The sequence below is a fragment of the Takifugu flavidus genome, chromosome 3 (genome assembly GCF_003711565.1).
Source record: "Takifugu flavidus isolate HTHZ2018 chromosome 3, ASM371156v2, whole genome shotgun sequence".
NCBI lineage: Eukaryota > Metazoa > Chordata > Actinopteri > Tetraodontiformes > Tetraodontidae > Takifugu > Takifugu flavidus.
Window position 1 is genome coordinate 5,276,312 of NC_079522.1, and position 20,099 is coordinate 5,296,410.

General features: G+C 48.4%; 1 protein-coding gene and 1 long non-coding RNA gene across 3 annotated transcripts in view; both read left to right on the plus strand.

Moving 5' to 3' along the window:
- The first annotated feature begins 5,385 nt into the window (after positions 1-5,385).
- On the plus strand, positions 5,386-7,721 carry LOC130522658 (uncharacterized). Its single transcript, XR_008949667.1, has 3 exons — positions 5,386-5,692; positions 5,993-6,368; positions 6,471-7,721. It is a non-coding gene; the product is annotated as an uncharacterized LOC130522658 (long non-coding RNA).
- A 169-nt stretch (positions 7,722-7,890) lies between these two features.
- Positions 7,891-20,099, plus strand: part of svep1 (sushi, von Willebrand factor type A, EGF and pentraxin domain containing 1) — a 49,399-nt gene continuing 37,190 nt past the window's right edge. For both annotated transcript variants that reach the window (XM_057028801.1, XM_057028802.1), the window contains exon 1: positions 7,891-8,981. In XM_057028801.1, coding sequence (XP_056884781.1) covers positions 8,466-8,981 — 516 coding nt within the window. In that variant the 5' untranslated portion in view covers positions 7,891-8,465. The remainder of the gene's footprint in view (positions 8,982-20,099) is intronic.

The window sequence follows — 20,099 nt, forward strand, 5'->3', positions numbered from 1 at the left end:
CGATGTTGCCGTCTTGGAAACGGGTTTCTTGGAAATCGGAAACCCCAGGGATCCAATTTGCCAGCCTGGACCACGTCTTCAGCAGGCAGGCGCTCATCAGAGCTCCGTCCATCCGCTCACCCCCTGAGGTCGGAGCACAGGCCCCCTAAATAGGGCTCCTACCTGCGGCCATTCCAGCATCGGGCGCCTCTAAATAAGGCCGGGTGTATCCCGAATCTGCATCTGGATTGTCGGCTCGGCCCCCAGGTGGAAACATGCTCATGCTAATGAATATCTCATTATATGGCTGAGGTTCTAACCTACCATGAGCTGCGTTCCCAATTGCCCTTTGGGAAGTTAAATAAAAACGGAGCTGCGCTGCTGTGAGTGATGTATTTACTTGGTAAACGCCCAGAGTTGCAGAGGAAAATGAGCAAAGGTGGAGTCGAAGCTAATTAATCGGCTTGTTTGTTGATCGGCAATCGTCCTTCCTTCCTAGCGAGAGGGGCCCTCCGACCATTTTGAGGGCTGCTGCAGTTCTGGAAGAAGAACCGAGTCAGAAACTCCCACCAACAGCCACCGCGGAACACAGGGGAGGTTGCGCAACCTCAAAACACGCACACAAAAAAAGGAAACATGACCCAGATCTTCGCCTCTGACTCCACACGTGAGTCACCTCAAATGTTTGCTGGCGCCGGCTGGAAACAGCCAAACGGGTACACGCCGCTGGCTCACCGCCCACGTGCCCAACCCCCGGGGAACAAGTCCACGGGCCAGTTTGTTGACGTTGCATTAAAACCAGAAGGCATATTTAGCCGGCTGGCTGTCAGCGTCTCACCTCCAGGGAACTCGTCTAAACAAACCTGCCCTTATTTTTGAGATCACGTGACGCCGCTGCTACCTGTCGCTCTCCCCATTTCCTGAAGGGAACGAGCTTTTAGATTGGTGCTGATCGCGTCAGTTCTGATGGCATCATCCACACCTCTGATGAAATGGCCGCTAGATAAGAGCTGGAGGAGGGTTTGATGAAGGCAAGAGGGAGACAATGTGAGTTTGGTGGGCGGGGATGAAATTAGCATTTTAGCGCAGAAAATCCGACGTTTCCATCTCCTTCGCGAAAGGTTTTGAAGCTCTCTCTGGAACGTTTCGAGGGATTTCTTTGATGAAAACTCGAAACGTGGACTGTGAGAAGCGCGTAGGAGACAGCAAAGGTCAAGGGTCGCGCCTCTCCCGTTTTTATTCCAGTCGGAACTGAACTCGGCACAAAATTCTGCTCCACCAATAACTGGGAAAATATTTGAACAATAAGATGAGGTAGCTGCGAAAGTTTGTTTTAACACACACACACACACACACACACCACACACACACACAACACACACACACACACACACACATACACGGTGGCTGATGTAATCACACACATGCACTGGCAGATGCCATGTCGGATGGCAAGAGCCGAGATTCCGCAGATATGTCGGTTAATGAGTAAGCCGGCTATTTGAGGTTGTTTGCTGCTCACGGGCTGGAAAATCGATACGATGGAAACGCATCGGTGCAGGAACAGGACGATGTGCTGAGTTCCTGCAAGGCTCTCTGGGAAAAATAAACGCGGTATTTTAAAGGCAGTAGTGCAGCAGAGCTGAGGGACATCCCAAAAGAGGCTCAGTCGTGAACTGTGCACTTTGGGGAGCCAGAATTAGCAACACAAGCTTAATATCGCCCCATGCTAACAGCACAGCGGCGGGAATTAGCGAGCTGGCCCATCGTGTGAGTTACATCCCGGCTCCTTTAAGCCGCCCCAGGATGACAATAATAGCCGTTTGTGTGGCGTCGGATACATGACGTGATCCGTCATGCCAGTTCATGCTAGGACTTTGTTGTTTAGCTTTAGTCGGCGTGCGTTTGTTATCGCCGAAGACCAGGGACTGGATCAGATCTGTGGCCGCTGGCGAGGCTAATTTGTTAATGGGAGCGTTAGCTTTGGCTGCTATCATCTGTCTGAAGAGTCCTTTTCATCTGGACGTGTTTAATCTGATCATTAATGATTGATGGATTACAGCTCATCCACTCCTGCTCCCTTTTGAAACCCCCACACACAACACACACACACATTTACACACAAACGTCCTGGAATGAAAGGATCCCGGTTGGAATCTGATTATACCGAAGTGCTGCTGGGAGAAGGGGGGGGTGGGGGGTGAGAGGGGGGGGGGGGGGGGCACAGGCAGTTTTAGCTCCTGGATCCGTGTGATCACGTACGTACTGATCGAATCTCCAGGAACACATGGTCCCCGGGCAGATACGTTGTGGCTTTTTATGTTCCCAGAAACCCCCCCCCCCCATGTCTCCGTCTGGAGGCTGAGCATGTGTCTCTTTGCTGGGTACGGGGGGGGGGGGGGGGGCATATCTATATATGCTTATTTACAGTAATACAAGAAGGGTCTTGCACAACTCGGGGAGGTGCGGACAGCCGCCACAGCACGGGGGGAGGAAAAAGAGACAGTTTGGGGGTGGGGGACGGGATGGTGGGGGGGGGGGACGGGATGGTGGTGGGGGGTGGCGGGATGGTGAGGGGGACGGGATGGTGGGGGGGGCAAAGCGGCTTGAGGGGAAATGAGGAATGTGTGCATTTACAGTGAGAGCCAGCAAAAGTACAAGTTGAGGGGTAATAGAAAGAAAGGAAGAGAAAGAGAAGGAGGAGGACGGGGTGGTGGTGGGGGGTGTGGGGGGGGCACGGGCACGGCAGCCGAGACGGTAATCCGAGCTTTGTGTTTGCCTGTGCCAGTTTCTGGGACAATATGTTTCAGAACCACACGGCCTGAACGCACTGAATCAGCCCTGCTCTTCGATTTCAGGCCGGAGAGTAAACAAGAACGGAAACAAAGATCGTTCTGTGGGAACGTTCTGGACCGCTGTACTCACACCTGGTTGTGTTGTTGTGTGTGGTGTGTGTGGGGGGGGGGCGTTGTATTTACCACAACCCTCCACCAGGGGGCAGAAACGTTACAGTTTAGGGAAGATCTTGTGCGCCTGTTTCAGGGATAGAGAGTTACCCGATGGTGGTTTCCTCCGTCCTGAAGGTCGTCCACAAGGTCGAAAAAGGATGATGTTTGTGCCACTGTCCACGTCTCTGGACTTGTTGGCGTCCATCTGTTCGCGCCTCTGACCTGTCGCCGGTCTCGCTTCCACCGACTTCCGGGGCTAAACCCCGCCCCCTTTGTGATTTCCGGCGGATGGGCGACGTTATTTTCCCCCTTTGTGGGCTCTGATGGGATTTTGGGGACATGTTTGGGGATGAATCTGGACACATCTGTCGAGCGTTGGGTCTGAGGCTGAGTCAGGACTTTACACCAGTCTGATCTCGCGTCATCACTTCTTTTCTGTCTGGTTCTGCTGTGATTCACAGCAGCCGTCATGTTGACCCGATTAACAAAGTTCAGGATTGACTCCCGATCTGTTCACGTCGCAGCTCGTCGTCTTATCAATTTTGCAACGCCGGGCCCTGAAGCTTCGCATCAGCTGACGCACTTGCAGCCTGTCTTTGTTTATTCACCACCAAAAAAGTAAAAAAAAAAACACTGTTATTTCTGAGACGCTCCAATACGCTCATAAACACATTAAAGACGACCCTGAGAATCAAGTTATTGTTTCAAAAGGTCGTTTTTTTGCCCCCTCCGCAGATTTGTTTCTCAAAGCAGCAGCTGACGAAGCCCAGCAGAGAAACAAGGAATTTGATATTTTGTAATCCCGATCAGCTGAGCGAGCAGATTATCTGGGGGAGTGTGTGTCGCCTTTCTCCTTCGAGGCGTACTTACAGTATCCTATTTTTCTGCGCTGATGTGTGTGTGTCTCTGTGTGTGTGTGTGTGTGTGTGTGTGTGTGTGTGTGTGTGTGTGTGTGTACATTTCTCACATTTACCCCCTCCCTCACTGTGGTTCCGCCTCTCCCGGACGGTCAGCAGGGCCCAGTCAGGGCTGTTTTTATGGAAGTCTGGCTCAATCCAGTTCATGCTGCCTCTAGAAAACAGCCTGCTCGTCTTACCCCCCCCCCCCCCACCTATCCGATAACCCCCGTATTATTTCCTATCCCCCCCTTTTCATGCTCAGGGCCTGTTTTCCTTCTTTGTTTTCGTCGGGTTTTTGGGGGGAAGGAATGAAAGAGAGAAAAAAACCAGCAAACATCTGGAATTGCACAGATCACAGATGCACAAATAGGCTGGACTCCAGCGCAGTGGTGGCCCGAGGAAACCTGAGGGACGGGGGCAAACAAAGCAAAACAGGGCACCAGCTGCATGCAGTGGGGCACCAGCGCGCTGGGGGAACCATCCTGGAATTAAACGTACATCTTCTGTGTAGCGCTGAGCTTATATATGAAGACGTCCCGCGCCTCCTGCCACCAGGGGGCGCTCATACGTACAAGGCGCCCTGACCTCGTCCGCCTGTCCGGACGGTCGGTGCCGAAGACTCCAACAGAGGTTTCGTTTAGTTTGTTGCAAGAATTCGACTTTGCATCCAGTCCCTTCAAAAAGTTGGGAGTTTTCTGGGGGTCAAGCAAACAGGACCAGAGGTGCGTTTCACATCTGCGGCCCAGCGCCCTGCAGCAGCTGCATTAGCACGCACGCGCTGTGTGACGGATCTCTCTGAAGGAGGTGCGGAATCTCCCACAGTCCTTTTTTGTGGACCTTTCCCATGGCGGATCCTCCTTTCCGTGTGTTCTGAGATATGTGTGTAGCCCCTCAACAATCTGATGTAGCTGTGACATATGTGCTCTGCTGATGATGTAGCCATTGACCGCCAGATGTGTGGATATAGTGGAGTAAATGTTAAAAACCCATCTGAGGGCCTATTTTGGAGGCTGTTTTCTCCACATTTACATGCTTTCATTGGCTCTCGGGGGTTTCGTTCAAACTGATTGATTGACTGTTTAAAGGATGATTCGAATTGGTGTGATGCGACATACACGGTCGCTCACAAAAGGACGTTAAATCCAGGATTTTCACACTCAAGGCGGTCACTCGTCTTGCAGGCAGGCTCGACTTCAAATATTTATGCTGCATTTCAGAGTGCCTATAAATAGACACCGGCTGACGCAATTTAAAAAAAGAAAAAGAAAAGAAAAAGATGTTATTTTTACCCCTGTCAGCTTCACCTGTCTCACGACGAACATATACCCTGGAAGCAAAGAGTGCTTTACTCTGTGCATTCTGATCATGCCCTGCAGACATTAGTAGTCCGCACAACACACCTACTATAAACTGCACACTCTTTAATGTGCCCCGACGGTACAATCCTATTTTTGTACTTTTCTGAGCAGTGAAAATAGCCTCTCCATACGTCTATAACCCAACATAATGTCCATTAATGCCTTACTAATTTGCTTTCATAAACATATCTGCTCTTGCTGTACATGTAGCACAACAGGATAAGTATAAAACTGCTGTAGGCGAATTATTGTGCTATTAGAATAGTGAATCGCTACAGTTTTACATGCTATGCTATACATTAAACAGGCAAGTTCTTTTTTTAAAAAAACAACCCAACACACAACTGATTATATCTTTTCCTGATCTCACAACCACAAGATGTTTTACATTAAAGCGCCATCTGCTGGTCGCATTGGACGAATGTGTGTAATTCCCCCACGCCGCCGGCAGGGGTCAGTGTCACACAGCTTTGGAAGTGTCAGGCTCGGATTAATGGAGGAATATAAGGTAAAATGCATTAATTTTATGGTTACAATTTTTACCTGATGAAAATGAGATTAATGGTTAAACGTATGTGTCTCATTCTTATCTGTTTTTGGTAAATTCTAATTGTCGCTGGGAGGTTAAGTATCGAAAAGTTTGTTTGTCTGGACTGTCAATTAAGTAATTATCTCACAAAGCTAGCCAAATACGACGTTGTTTCTATGCATGAAGTGGCTCTGTTTGGTTGTGCGAAGTAGTCTGTAACATGCCCAGGTAGTGAAAGTAACGCTTATTAGATTTAGAAAATGATTCTTTTAACGACAGGTTCTCCGGCTGGCTCTGTCGCTGCTTATTACTGGAGAAATATTAGCCAAAAAAGGCTAAACATGAGTATTAGCCCTTTTTTTTTTGGCAAACAAGCTAGTTATGGACACGGAAAGGACAAATACGTTCCAAGTGCGGTTATTTTAATTTATTTTGTAATATTGCATTCCAGGGAACCTTTTCAATGGCCTCAATTGGTTTAGCTGTACGCACGTTCGCAAGTACACCTGGGAAATGGAGTTCTTACCTCTACAACTGTATGGTTATAAAAGAAATAATTTTTGTGTAGTAACCATTAGCTTTCATTTTTTTCAGTCAATTATCTAGCAAACAACATAAAATTGGAGGGGAAAAAACCTCCCGCTAGAATTCCCAGGTGACAACTTATTATATCTTGTTTTGTCTGACCACGTGCTGGAAACCCAAATATATTCAAACCTCAGTTTTGTTTTGTTTTTTTTTGTTTTTTTTAAAAAAGGAATGTGGATTGGAAGATTACATCAAACCCTGCTGTGAAGGAATGTTTTGGCACTTTTAGGGAAAATGAGGATCTCATCTTTGCTGTCAGCTCTCCTCACGTTATGGACAGATGTGAGAACCTCTGTGAATTGACTTAAGCGTTAAGTATGCCTCTAGCTTCCTGTCTGACCTGAGTACATTCTTGATTTTATTTTGTGATTTAATTTAACGGAATGTCAATATTTAGATTTTAAAACTGCCATTTCACTAAAATTATTTTGTCCTTTCTGATATGAAAGCGATCCTTTCTTCTACCAGAGTGGACTCAAATTGTGCTCTCCCCACAACTTTCAAGCAGCTAGCTTAAACATTCAGTGTGACGGTCACAAACCACACACACCCCACCCTTATGAACACACTCGCAGGCCTCATCTTCATCCACCAACCCCCTGTCTCCCTCGGGACCTCCAGGAAAGTCTGGTGAGGGGCAAACAAGCAGGAAGTCACAGCTGCGCTCGTCCCCCTTTCAGCGTGTGTGAGAGCAAGTGTGTTTGTATCTACGTGTAGATCTTGGCTACAGGGCGTGTATGTGTGTGTCTGCACGTCTGTCTGTGCCTAAGCTAGTTTATCACACCACAGTGATGCTGCGTTCTTTTGTTCTCCGTCTGTGATCACGCGTTTTTGGCTTTCAGTATCTCACTCGTTCAATTTTATCTTCAGCTCTCGTCTCTTTTTATTCCCTCATTACTAATTATTGCTGATAAAACGCACATTGTGCAATTATTTAAAGCAGTGATGCAACAGTTGGCATAAACATCTGCGTACGAGGTTAAAACTTGTTGAACTGTGTTGGTTAGCGTTGTCTTGCCTAATAATAAGATGCATTTTTGTGTATCCATGTACCTTTAACCTCACTAATAGCTGCGGATTATGGTTCTTTTTATTTGATTGCCTCCCTCCTCGATCAGGTCTTCGCTGTAAATCTCAGGCCCTTCAGTTTAACGGGAGCAGCGTGCCTCGCCGAAAGAAAACATGACAAAGAGGAGCGGGAGAGGTGGAAGCAAGGAAAGATGTGAAAACCAGAGCCGTGGCGGAGGGTGAGTACGGATCCCTGCGGAGCCGGGAGAGATCGACAAATCTGGTGCGGAACGATGGCTTGAGCAGGCGCGTGAACGTGAACTTGAAGGGGTTTCCAACTCTGAAACACATGGACGTTCCCGTCCTTCCACCTGCAAAAGATCCCTCATCTGCGTCTCTGGATCCCTTCCCGCTGGATGCTGTTGAGTCCTCTGGAGGGGTGTCGACGGGCACGTCGGGAGAGGGTTGTGGGCGAGGGACGGAGATAGGGGAAAGAGGGGGGAGGTGAGAGAAAAGGAGGAGGAGAGATGAAGGGGGGGGTGACTCCACGGCCGTGACCGGACTGCCCCCTTTCTTCCCCTCAGCCTCTCTCAGTATCTCAACTTCTTTTTTCCTCCTTCCTCCCTTCTCTGCCTCCTCCTCCTCCTGCTGCATGGGTTTTTTTTTCCTCTTTTAATGATTTGGGGAGAAGAGGGGAACCGGCATTCAGAGCTCGGCTGACGGTGTGAGCGGGAGCGTCATAGGCAACGGGAGCCCGAGAGCGAAGAAGGGTTGGGGCAATTGAGCTCTGATGCACAGGCTGACTAACAGAGGCGGGAATAGGGACAGATTCAAGATATGCTGATCTACACTCCGGAAAACACCTCGACTCCCTCAGAAATGCGAGGATATTCTGAAGATCTTTCATAGAAAGACCTTGTGAACATTTTTCCAGGCAGTTTTCTCCCACTGGCGAGCAAAAGAGACAGTCAGAGGCTGAAGGAGATGAACAGAGAGGGTGGCTCGTCTTCATCCCGCAATGCTTCTGAGGGGATTCGCACCGAACTGTTCTGGTCGGCCCAAGCAGACGTAGGACCCCTTCACCTTCACTGAGCTCCTTCAGAGCAGGAGATCCACATTTTTCCCCAGCAGAGACTCTTCAGCACAGACTGCCACCATGATTTCTCAAAGTTTCTCCTCTCCATCAACGTGGACTTCTTGCGTTTTGTTCTTGTGCCTCGCGAACGTGTGGACGGCAGCACCCCCGTCCCAGACCCAGTTGGGGCAGACGCCGCCTCTGTCCTCGCCGGCGGGCAACCTGTCGGAGAGCGCCGAGAGCAAGGTGGAGCGCCTGGGCCAGGCGTTCAAGCAGAACGTCCGCAAGCTACGCGAGAAAAGCCTCTGCCTGGACCTGGTCTTCCTGGTGGACGAGTCCTCCAGCGTGGGCGCCAACAACTTCCTGAGCGAGCTGAGGTTCATACGCAAGATGCTGTCCGACTTCCCGGTGGCGCCGGAGAACACGCGGGTGGCGTTGGTCACCTTCTCATCCAAGACCCACGTCGTGACGAGGGTGGACCACATCTCGGCCCCCAAGTCCCACCAGCACAAGTGTTCCCTGTTCAACAAGGAGATCCCAGCCATCAACTACAGAGGAGGCGGCACTTACACGAAAGGAGCCTTTCAGAGGGCGGCGGTGAGTCCCACAGATGCTAAACGTTAATGCCACTCGTGTGTGTATGTTGTGGCTTCTTGTGTAACAAAGGAACCCCACTTTTAATGGTGTGTGTCTCGACGTGTGTGTGAGTTCATGTAGTCTGCAGCCTGCTGAGTGTTCAGGGAGGTTGGACTTTAATAACGCTCTTAGCGGCTGCGCTGCCGCTTCCTGTTAGCAATTACACATCAGCCGACTGGAGCATCGACTGCTCGGCTAATTGTTGTGGATTTTCCAGAAACAAACATACCGTCGGCCGTGAAGAGGCGCAGATGTAAGTGGCAGCATGTCGGGTCATGTGGCTCAGAGTGTGAATGCTTTTGTTTATGGCTTGTTGATTTGAGCTGTCTGACAACTGTACACACAGACACGCACACATGTTAGCATTATTATCTTTGGGGCATTGACATGCTGTATCCCTGAGTTAACCCTCACCTTAGCCATCCCAACACAGCCCTGATCCAAATCCTGACCGCATCGTTCCTGCCCCTAAAACTAAGTCTTAACTTTTGGGAGAAGTTGCGAGGACCGGGCCAGAATGCAGAAACACACACACACAGAATGAAAAACAAGCACACACGTCCACGGAGGACATGTGACACAATTCATCCGTCAAGTCCGAACAGCCCAGCTGTGAAAGCTGTGTTGGTGGTATAGGGGCTTATCCTGTTTAAACACACACACACACACACACACACACACACACACACACCCTTCTACCTCAGCTCATAGAGGACCGGAGTGTGTTTTGAGCACCCAAATACTCGCCGACTCCTCTCCGGTGGCAGAGCACTATGGTTTGGTGACGGGCACTAAATGGATGTTATGGCTGACGTCCGTGAACCTCTGACATGAGTAGCTCTTGGAAGGGCAGATACTTGGCGGCAGCTGCGTTTTTATTTTTGTAGCGTTAGCAACCCCATCGCGTTAGCTTCACAGATGAAAGGGAAAGGTAAGCTGAGCATCTGCGGGGTTTAACTTGCAGTCCCTATTTAAAGCTAAAAGCCTGTGACCGTATCCTCCGCTCTATGTGTCGGCCTCCAGGACAGGTTTTTAGTTCTCCCTCTTTTGTTAAGTGCTGATAAGGAGGCTCCTGGCTGGATCCCAACTTCCAAAGTTCTCTAAAGTGCAGAGAAACTGTTTCCTAGGAGAACTTGCACATTTGCCGTTATTGGTGGACACTGGCTTTGATTCGGGTGATTCATCGGGTGATGTAGAGGTCTAAACCAGCCAAAGACGGCTTAAGTAAAATAAAGCAGGGCCCCGACCTCTAAATGCTGTTAGCTAGAAGTCTGAAAACCAAGCGTCGTCTTATCATAGCCAACAGTCCCTGCTGTATTTCTTTCCAGTATGGCGTTTTCATGGCGAAAGTCTGACTGGAGTCACGTATGAGTAATGGGAGAATTCCGCGCAGCCTACACAGAGCTGAGATTCTCTGGAAAGTCAGACGAGCCTAGCAGATCCAGACGGGGACGCGTCAGATGAGCCAATCCTCCGAAACCACTCGCACCTGACAGATACGCCCTGACATTTAACCGCGTCCTCACATAATGGAGGACGTGTGGAAAAAGCTGCGTGATTTATCGCCCGGCGTCTGGGTTCCTTGATTGTCCGCTCGAATGGGGGCGGGGCGGGAAGAATGAGACGTGGATCTTTCCTTTGACACGCTGCTGTCGGTGAGCGCCGACCGGCGACTCTGAGCGTGCGTGTGAGGAGGAATCCACTGCGCAGACATTTTTTTTTTACCCTTTTTTTTGCCCCAGGATCCCTTTATCCATCTTATGGGATCATAGGACAGTTGGAGGAATGCGTGCGTGCGCGTGATGTTTCCATGTGTGATTGTTTGTCTGTGCTGAAAAGGCGGTAAAAGAGGATAATTGATCATTACCGCGTAATAACCGTAATAATGCCATATTTTGATTCCTCGGCTGGGCTCGGCTCACGCTGGCGCTGCAGCAGAAAGCTGGGATCCATTAAAGGGAGACTTTTTTCCAGCCGCCGTGCACGTAGACACAGGGCTGTCCTCCAGCCTTCTGTCCCCCTGATGCTTGTCTCTGTCCTCACACAGCGGAGCATCCGTGTGGTGGTCGGAGACAAAACGACGCACCCTGCAGATTCTTTTTCGATCCCCAACGCACAACTGGCCACGCGCACGTTGGCTTCGGAAAGTGCTGAAAGCCGACACGTCGGTCTAGGTCCCGCTTGGAAAGGCCGTCAGAATCTGTCGAGCGTGTAATGGACATTATTGGAAATGTTTTTATACCAGCGAGCATCGCCACCTGATCTCCAGACGGCCCGACGCTCGACCTGGTCGCTGGTGACATCACTCATTCTGTATTTTCCAGTGATTTGTGAAGGTTGTGTAAGATCACATTTCATTCTGAAGGACTCTGAAAGTGCCCTAAAAAACCCCAATCCTTTTCCCCGTCCTTTGTACTTCTGATCTTAATGTGTTTTCCATGCGTTTGCCTCTTACACGACACAAACGCCCTGAAGGCAGCGTGTCTCGGAGCCTTTCATTTTATCCTTTTGCTCGCTGGTAATCTGGTTGATCCAGGAATTGAGGCCTTTTCCACTGTCCCCTTTATTTTAGCTCTCTTTGGACACGCGGCGCCGCTGCAGAGTTAAAGGGGCGTATCTGTAATCAGCAGGTAAAATCCCATTCCCATCCTCGTTTTCCGTGTTAAAGATTCGCCTTCGGGGTTGCCAGATAACCCCCCCCCCCCCCCCCCCCCCGACTGGCAAACAAAGACGGGTGCTGAACTGGACTTGGACGGCATCTCTGTGTCAGCCTGCCTTTGCTGTTGTGGGAGAGACAGACCCACAGATGGGCAGTACGGGATGAGACGAATAAAGGAACGGGAGAGTGGCGGAGAGGAGGAAAAGAGCTTTAGCCCAGGAATTCAGTCACTGAATGTGTTCTCTTCATGCTAATGTTATTTAACTGACTCAGGCCTCTTGAAAATTGGACCGAAACGGACACGTTTACTGCATTAGCCACTTAAAAAATAGAGCTCTCAGTGAACCAGTGTGATTCTGGGACTCGGCTCTGTGTAAGTTGGACTAGCAGGTGGCTTATTTTCCAGTTTGGGTTTTTTTTTCTGACTTCTCTTGTCCCCCATGTACCAGAAAAGCACATTACATTACACTCCTTATTCACACAAATAGATTTAGACAAACATGGATTAGGGACCAGCTGCACACCATTACACAGCTGTTATCAAGTCAGAGATTTGGATTATCCTGTAGACTTTAGAAGAGCATTGAGAAATAATATTGCTCCGAAACCTCCAAATAGGAGTTACTATTATAGAGATGGCCACGAGTTGTTTGGGTTTCACCTCTAGACCTTCTGAGTAAATGTTTCCATAATTCCCAGTCGGAGTTCCTATTTGGAGCTTCAAAACTCCAGTAAATCACGAAAATCCTCCGGCTGCCAATCACGCCGGAGACGACGTCTTACCCCATTGAGCTTGTCCAGCCGACAATTACAAAAACAAATGCCCGGAGCTGGATTTGTATGGGGGGGGGATTCCTGATTGTTCCATTTTTCTCTCCTTTTTTTTTAACCTTTTCCACTCATGCTCTCCTCCAGAGCTCTAGACCCCCCCCTCCCCCCCCTCCCCGGCAGGATGTCAGGAAGGGAGAGTGTCACCGTCAGCGTTGACGCAGTACAGACACAAAATGCAGTGGAGTGTTTTTCAAAACATTGTCTATTAGATTAAATGAGGCCCCCATAAGTTGGGTTAAAGTTCCTCCATGTTTGACGGCCATGTTGGCGTCGTGTGTCGCTGTTTCTGGTCAATAAAGGTAGAACATGAACATCATAGGTGGGCATGTTTCCAGTGCCAATGGGACCCGGGGCCGTGGCGGCGTGGGAACAGCATCTAGGAGTCGGTGCATCTTAGATGTTAGCGATTAGAGACGGTCGAACCGGAGCCAGAAGAATCGAGGAGCAACGACCCTTCTGCTGCATTTCTGCTTCTTCATCTTTAAATGAGCTGCTAAACTGCTGGCTAATCTAAATTGTGCCACGCCGATCGCGACCTCATTAGTGACGGCAGAAAAAGAGCTGAAAAGACAGGAAACCGAAGGGTTGCGCAACCAATGAATGGAATAGTACGTAAACGGTCCGTAAGCTGAACACAAGGTGCACTTCTTTGATCTCATCCACGAGGCTTGACCCAGCTGCGATAAGATGATAAGGAAAGACTCTGTTTCCTGTCTGTGTAGCCGCCGCTTCCCGTCAACTCGCCCTTAAACACCTCAGCACCCCTCCTCCCCAATTCTGTCTGCTCCATTCCTCTCTGCCCCCCCCCCCACCTCGGTATCAGGAGGTCTTAGCAGGGTCGGAGGAGACTCGACCAACCGAGCAACTTCAACCTTCGCTGAGACGCTGAGATAAGACGGGGAGCAGCCAGGAATGTCCAGACCAGAAGACGGATTTAAAACAGCTGAGTCAGCACTGGAGTCTTGGGGCGGTTGCATTATTTTATGTAGCTCCTCGTAAATCTGTGACATTGTTAAACACGACCTCTGGGTAAAACCATTCACTTTGCTCTTTGTCATTAGAATCACCTGAGTTGATGGAACATGTCGACATTTGTCTTTGGGAAGCTGAGAAGCTTTAAACCGACGTCCGTTTTGTGTGCTGGAAGTTACCTCAGGCACACGAGGAATCTGCAGCTGCAGAATTCCTCAGACATCTGCAGATTCCGAATGGAAAGAAGCTGCTCCTAAGAACTTGATGGATACATCCATATATGCTGTATGATATTAAGCATTACGCTCAAACAAGGTGGAGAACTCTGTTGTCCATCCTGCTATAACCTCCAGTTAGACATCGGTCTAACAGGTCGTTTCTGTGTCAATATCAGGATCAAATCTCCCTGTTTCCCCCCTTTTCCACGGCATTCCTGGATCCCCTTTCGACATTTTTCCTTCTCTGCAAAGGTCGACGTTGAAAATGGCTGAAACCTCAAAGCCTCAGCGTCTCCTGTGTTTTCTCCTGCCGCCGCAGACGCGATAATCACACATTTGACGGGTTCCTCTGACGTCCCGGACGCCCCTCCGCTGCGGCGAGCGTGCTTTTCGTCGCATTAGAGAAGCAGATCACCGCTGAAGATAGAAACAATAATTCAAGTCCTCTCCAGCAGGTGGATTTATAAATGATTTCCGATGTACCAAAGCAGCCACGGCATCAAGCTGGGCTGATTTAGATGAAGCAAAACTTAAGCAAAAGATGTAATTTGTGTTCGTTATGTGTTCGTTTTGAGCAGATACGTCATTGCTAGGCAACAGGGAGAAGCGCTGACAGACGGATGGGGCAGGGATCCGCAGGGTGAAAGGTCAGCCGTCTAGTGTTTCCCCTCTGGAGCTCCAGACGGAGCAGAAAGTGATGTCACTTGGGTTCGGAGGGGATGCTGCACTTGTGTTGGACCTTTGGCGGAGGAGACCGGGACACTGGCATATCCAGTGTCCATGGTTCCCCCCAGAACCATTTCAGGCATCCTGCCTTCATCTGTATTCACTATAGCAGCCTCAAACTTGGCCCCGTCTGGCCGCCTCAGCCTTCATCAGTCCCTTCTTTTCACATCGTAGTTTATGAAAATTGGAAATCTCCTCCCAAAGTTCCCAAAAAGCCACCTTCGGATTCGAATTCCATTCCGATGCCAAAGTAAGTCCCGGTGTTGATTTGAGTGAAGCGACAGAAAAACAGGCCGGCCAGATTAGACTTCACACAGCTTCACCACTTCAGACAGACAGAGATGGAATGATTCGCCCTCGCTGGGTTTTTGGTCTGCTCCCCCCAGTACAAGGTGATCAGACCATCTCTCTTTCATTTGTTTCTCTTTCCTCCCTTCTGTCGGTGTTTGCTGGTTTGGACACGTCCCACTTGGCCTCAGTCTAAAGCTCCTGTGGTCAAATGACTGAGCTAGGCGCTGGCCAAAACCAGCGACTCCAGTTAATGAAAGAATTAAAGAGACGATGATGATGATGATGATGATTAGGGTGATGATGAGGCTATGGAAACATCAGGTTGCCTCCATGTGCACGTGTATATGTGAGTGTGCTAATGCATAGATGACGTTCATGCTACGTTCATGCTATGCTAACGTTGCACTTATTGTGCGTTCCTGTTGTGCTTTGTAATCTTTTAAATAATAACAAAAGCCTGATAAAACAGGACACCTCAGCGGGTTTTATTTCTAAGATAATACAGTTTAGGGGGGTTCGAGAGTGCACACAGGCATTTGTAATCCCTGTTTAATCCCTTGAAAGTGAAGCAAAACACAGTTAATTAGCTTTATGTGGTAAATGATAGTGGATTTTCAGTTGCCGATGGATTTTCCTGTCATGACTATGTGAGAAAGAGCTTTGAGTGTGCAAAAGAGGGGAGGAAGGGGAATTGATAGCCGCTTCAGACAGATATTTCTTGTCTACCAGGGATATTTGTCACTTTTAACTCCCTTAGAAGTTGGATCCACAGCCAGAGGGAAAATTATTACACATAACTTTATTTTTTCACCCTGGACCGACAGGATTTATTCTTTCTTTTCACAATATTTTAGCCTCTAGAACTAAAATGGAAACTGGACACCAATGTGGGGAAAAAGCAGGATTCGGTCAACCTGCTGGACACAGATGTCATTAACCTTTTTAGCAGGAGCGTTCCTTCCATCCCATTGACATTCCTGTGTGGACCCTTCCAAAGAGATGGGAATTCTGATTTAATAACTGCAGAGCAGAATTCCTTTCAGAAAATAGGGAAAAAAGGGTGGAAAGTCCCCAGGAGACGCTGTTCGCTTTTAAGTGAGGATTTCACCACTTCAGCCACAGCAGCAGCCGGCGATGCCAGTCAGTTGCATAAAGCAGATCATTACTGGTAATTCGAGCCTGTTTTTGTCTGGAAAGTTGAGGTTTGTGGTCCACCTGTACATTTCACATTAAAGACACTGTGGATCTGGGATTATTTTGGCTAATATGTGCAGTTTTCCTAAAGACGCCAACCTGTCTTCACGTGTCGACACGGCAGGTGTAAAATCGTTGATTCTAGAGGTGAAATGCTAAAATTAGCCACCTTGGGGGTGAAAGAAAGATACTGTCTGTGCAGCTCCAGCTTGGTGTGGTAGCAGAGATGAACACACAGCTTTTCCTTCACACATCACGCTCACGCTGGGTTTTCCATCCAAGTGTGAGTTCATAGAAAGACACATACACACACTGTATGACTTAAAATACTGCTCAACAGTTGATAGGTGCTGCTGACACCAGCCTCTGGTGTGTGTGTGTGTGTGTGTGTGTGTGTGTGTGTGTGTGTGTGTGTGTGTGTGTGTGTTTGTGTGTGTGTGTGTGTGTGAGAGGAAAGTGATAAATGAAGGTGAGGGGGTTGGGTGCTGAGGGAAATTCAGAAAAGCGCGGTGAGACGGCTTTGAAGAATTATACTCTGTCAGCAAGGTGAAAGGTCACGGAGGCGTCAGCAAGGACAGGAAGCGGCTTGACTAACCTTCATATAAATCCCGGAATATCATTGGAAACGATGAGGATGCTTGTGTTTATATTAGATCTGCTGACATTCCGATGTTTCGATGTACTTTCAACTTACAAAGAGCGTCTAAATATGAAACCATCGTCACTCGACGCCAATTATCGATGCCATGAAAGTGTGCTGAAGAGACTTTGGCCGTGTCGCACACTCTGTCCCAACTCACTACATAGTGAGTTGGCTTGAGTCAGCTACTTAGTGGACTCACTGATAAGCTGGAATTCCCCTTTTTGGGCATTCAGCGCTTCAAACTGCATCATAGCATTGCATAGTAAATACATACCAGCTTGATGTTGGGTGAATAATTTCATTTTTCTAATGATTAATAAATAAAAAACACTCACTGGTCTTGTGATTGTTGGTGTACTGTTGTGTCATTATTGAATTCAATTGTAATAATTCCCGTCATGTCTAGCTTCTCACGTGCTTCATTAGGGAGCAGCACTTGTCCACTACATTTCGCAATGCATTGTGGGAAACCTTGAGTGCACTACAATAGAGTCCAGCGATCCTCACTCAACATTCAGACACCCCTACAAAATGGGGGCTGGGCTGAGAAGCGGAGGGTTCCTGGTTCACGCCCCGGTGTAGACAAAACATGGAAGGCCTCTTGCCGAGGTGCCCTTGTGCAAAGTACCGAACCCACAAACGGTCAAATAGGGTCCTGGGATGAACTGGCAGTTCAGAAGAAGAAAACTACCGAGTGCACTATGAGTGGTTTCGGACACAGCTTTTGTTTTGAAACTAATCAGTTCTAAGATTAGAATTTACTGAAGGACAAGCAATAAGACACCAGAACTATTTCAGATGCCCAAAAGTGGCAAACTAAATAACATGTTTTTGTGGGGTTAGCCGTTTAGGCCTATTAGTAAACGTCTTGTTATGTTGTGGTGTTTGAGCGGTGGTGTGGCATTTAAGCGCGCCAGATTCCATTAGGGTTGGTTGCCTGTGCACGGAGGAGCCTTTTGGGATGAGAGGTGAAACGTCTTAAGATAGCCAAAGTCGGCACTTCTCGAGGAGCCTGATGAAACAACCACAACCAGAACGATCAGTTGCTGACGCAGGTTGTCCCCGGGGTGCCGGCTGTGTTCAATAGCATCAAGGACCTTGCTGTACTATTGTAATAAAACACTATGGCCTCCCCAATTCCCCACTCTATTAGAGGAAATCTGCCCCTATGGCCCGCGGCCAAAACAAACAGAGCCCGTGTGCGGGACCACGTGGAAGAACTGCAGCTACAGCAACATCAGTAAGCACAACAAAGGAAAAAGCTGTCCGTCTCCACACGGTGTGGTCTGAGCTCAGTCTGGACGGGCTGGGATACATTTCCATACAGCGACAGTCATCAAATCGGGCCCACGCACCCGTCTGGGGCGCGTTCGCCGCAGCACGCTGGCGCAAACTTCTCAACATGAGCGATCGGTTTCGGGGATTATTCCGCGGCCGCTGCCACCGCGCCGCGGTGACCGGCCAACGAATATTGCCGGAGATAACTCGCGGCATTTTTCGCCGCCGTCGTCATCTTTCTGCTGAGCTCATTTTATTTCCACCAACTGTCTAAAACATAAACATTGTGTTTCGGAGGCCCGGACTGATAAACTCTACTACTTTACTGTGACTCACCGCCTGCTTCTGACTGACGCTCTGGTCGCTGGCAGGCGTTTGGGAAGGCCACCAAATAGGAATCAGACCACTAAATAACTTGACATTGCAGATTGATGTGTTAAATAAATGCTGGGAGTAGATTGATACTCATACTTGCCTCCCTCAGTAGTGGCAGCGTCAGCAGCTGGTTATAGAACTTAGCACCTTTCTGTCTGTCCGCAAAGAAGCTGAACTTTCTGCGTTAAAGGCAGTTTATGGGGTTTTTCCTTGTAGAGGAGATGATTTAAAAACATCAAGCCATGATGAAATTACCCAGCAACGGCTCTCCAGTTGGAAAATATCGAGAGTGATAAGATGAAACAGATGAGGACACACCAGATACTTAGGCCTCAAAAATGAGGACAGATACAGATGGCGATACTTTGGAATATCTCGTCTCTTGCTGCTCGCTCTGGAAAGCCCAGAATGCATTTTTCGACCTAAGCTTGTCACGCAGAGCTGACTTTCCTGTCGTACAACTTGAACTCAGACCTTAACTTCTCTCCCTGAGCTTCCTCCCTCTCGCGCAAACAAGCTAAACCCTGTCCAACTACCCATTAGGCCATGCCTGGTGCCTGAAATCTCCTCCTCTGCCTCGCTAACAGTAGCCGGGTGGGTAATTGAAGGCGTTTCTCATTTGCCTTCCTCTTGTTCCTCCTAGCGCTGCGGTTGAGTTTGATGGATGGCGTCGTAACACAACAGCCGAGGTAACACACAGTCGGTCTAGACTTCAGACTCTGGCAATTACCTGCCTGTACACTCGTTTGGGCTTGCCTGCACACCCACAACCATGGGCAAAGTGTAGCAAAGACTGTTAAATCATGAGGTTGTCGCAACCTGCCAAATAGTTGCCATTTTCCCGCTCCGGTTTGCCAACTTTTGCCAACTTTTGCCAACTTTTGCCAACTGCTCCTAAGACAGGTTAACCATTATATGCAGTCTCTATGAAACTTGAAAAAAATCAAACAAAAAAACGCCTCCTGTGGTTCCAGAAACGTACACTTTAAGCACCGTGATTGATGAGAGAGTGCTTAATAACATTACTGCCTCTGAAACTATATCCACTCAATCCTCTGGAGCACTCTTTACCCAGTTATCAAACGGAAAATTACCCTCGCGTAGCACGACCGCAGGCCGACAGAGTCGAGAAACTCATTACTGCCCCTTCGAATTTGCGAAAAATTCACCCGCCCGGTACTTCTGGGACAAATTATTATGCTTCATGTCATTAGAAAACCACCTAGAAGCAAAGGTTGCAGTTATTCTGCTTGGCTTGTGATACGAAAATCTGCATTTCAATATCCCAATATCTAATTAGAATTGCGAGCTATGTTTTTTCTGCCCTCAAATTTATTTTATTTTCTCTCTATTTTGGAAGATGAGAACTGTGACAGATTTAAGGCCGTCAGCAGCCAAGAATTGGAAAGGAAATCTTGTAGTTATGCTGTTTTAAGTTCATACTACTTTTAGTACAAAGGCGAAAATGGCCCTTTCCTGGGTGGCCTGAGAGAAAACTGGTCTCTTCACTCTTATTATGTGAGTCTCATGGTGATTGGGCTGAGTGAAGTAGAAGGTTTTGTCAAACAATATTAGTGAAATGGAGATGATATGTCTGAAGCATTGTATAACATGTAAAAATAGGAATACCGTTGGAATTTGAACTTTTTAAACAACCTGTGTGCTCTCAAGTCCAAATATTTTAGTTTATTCACTCGGATGAAAGAAAAATGTGCAATTTCTTTGCTCGGAATATTCGGACAAAGGGGGGGAAAAAACAAGCTGTGTGTGGCGCAAGATCGCTCTCCTGACCAGGAAATGTTCTTTAAACGTGACCTAGTTTATCTAAAATATCCTAAGTATGTGTCCCTGAGACATTGCACAACTACAGTGGGGTTGAGTCTAGCGTCCGT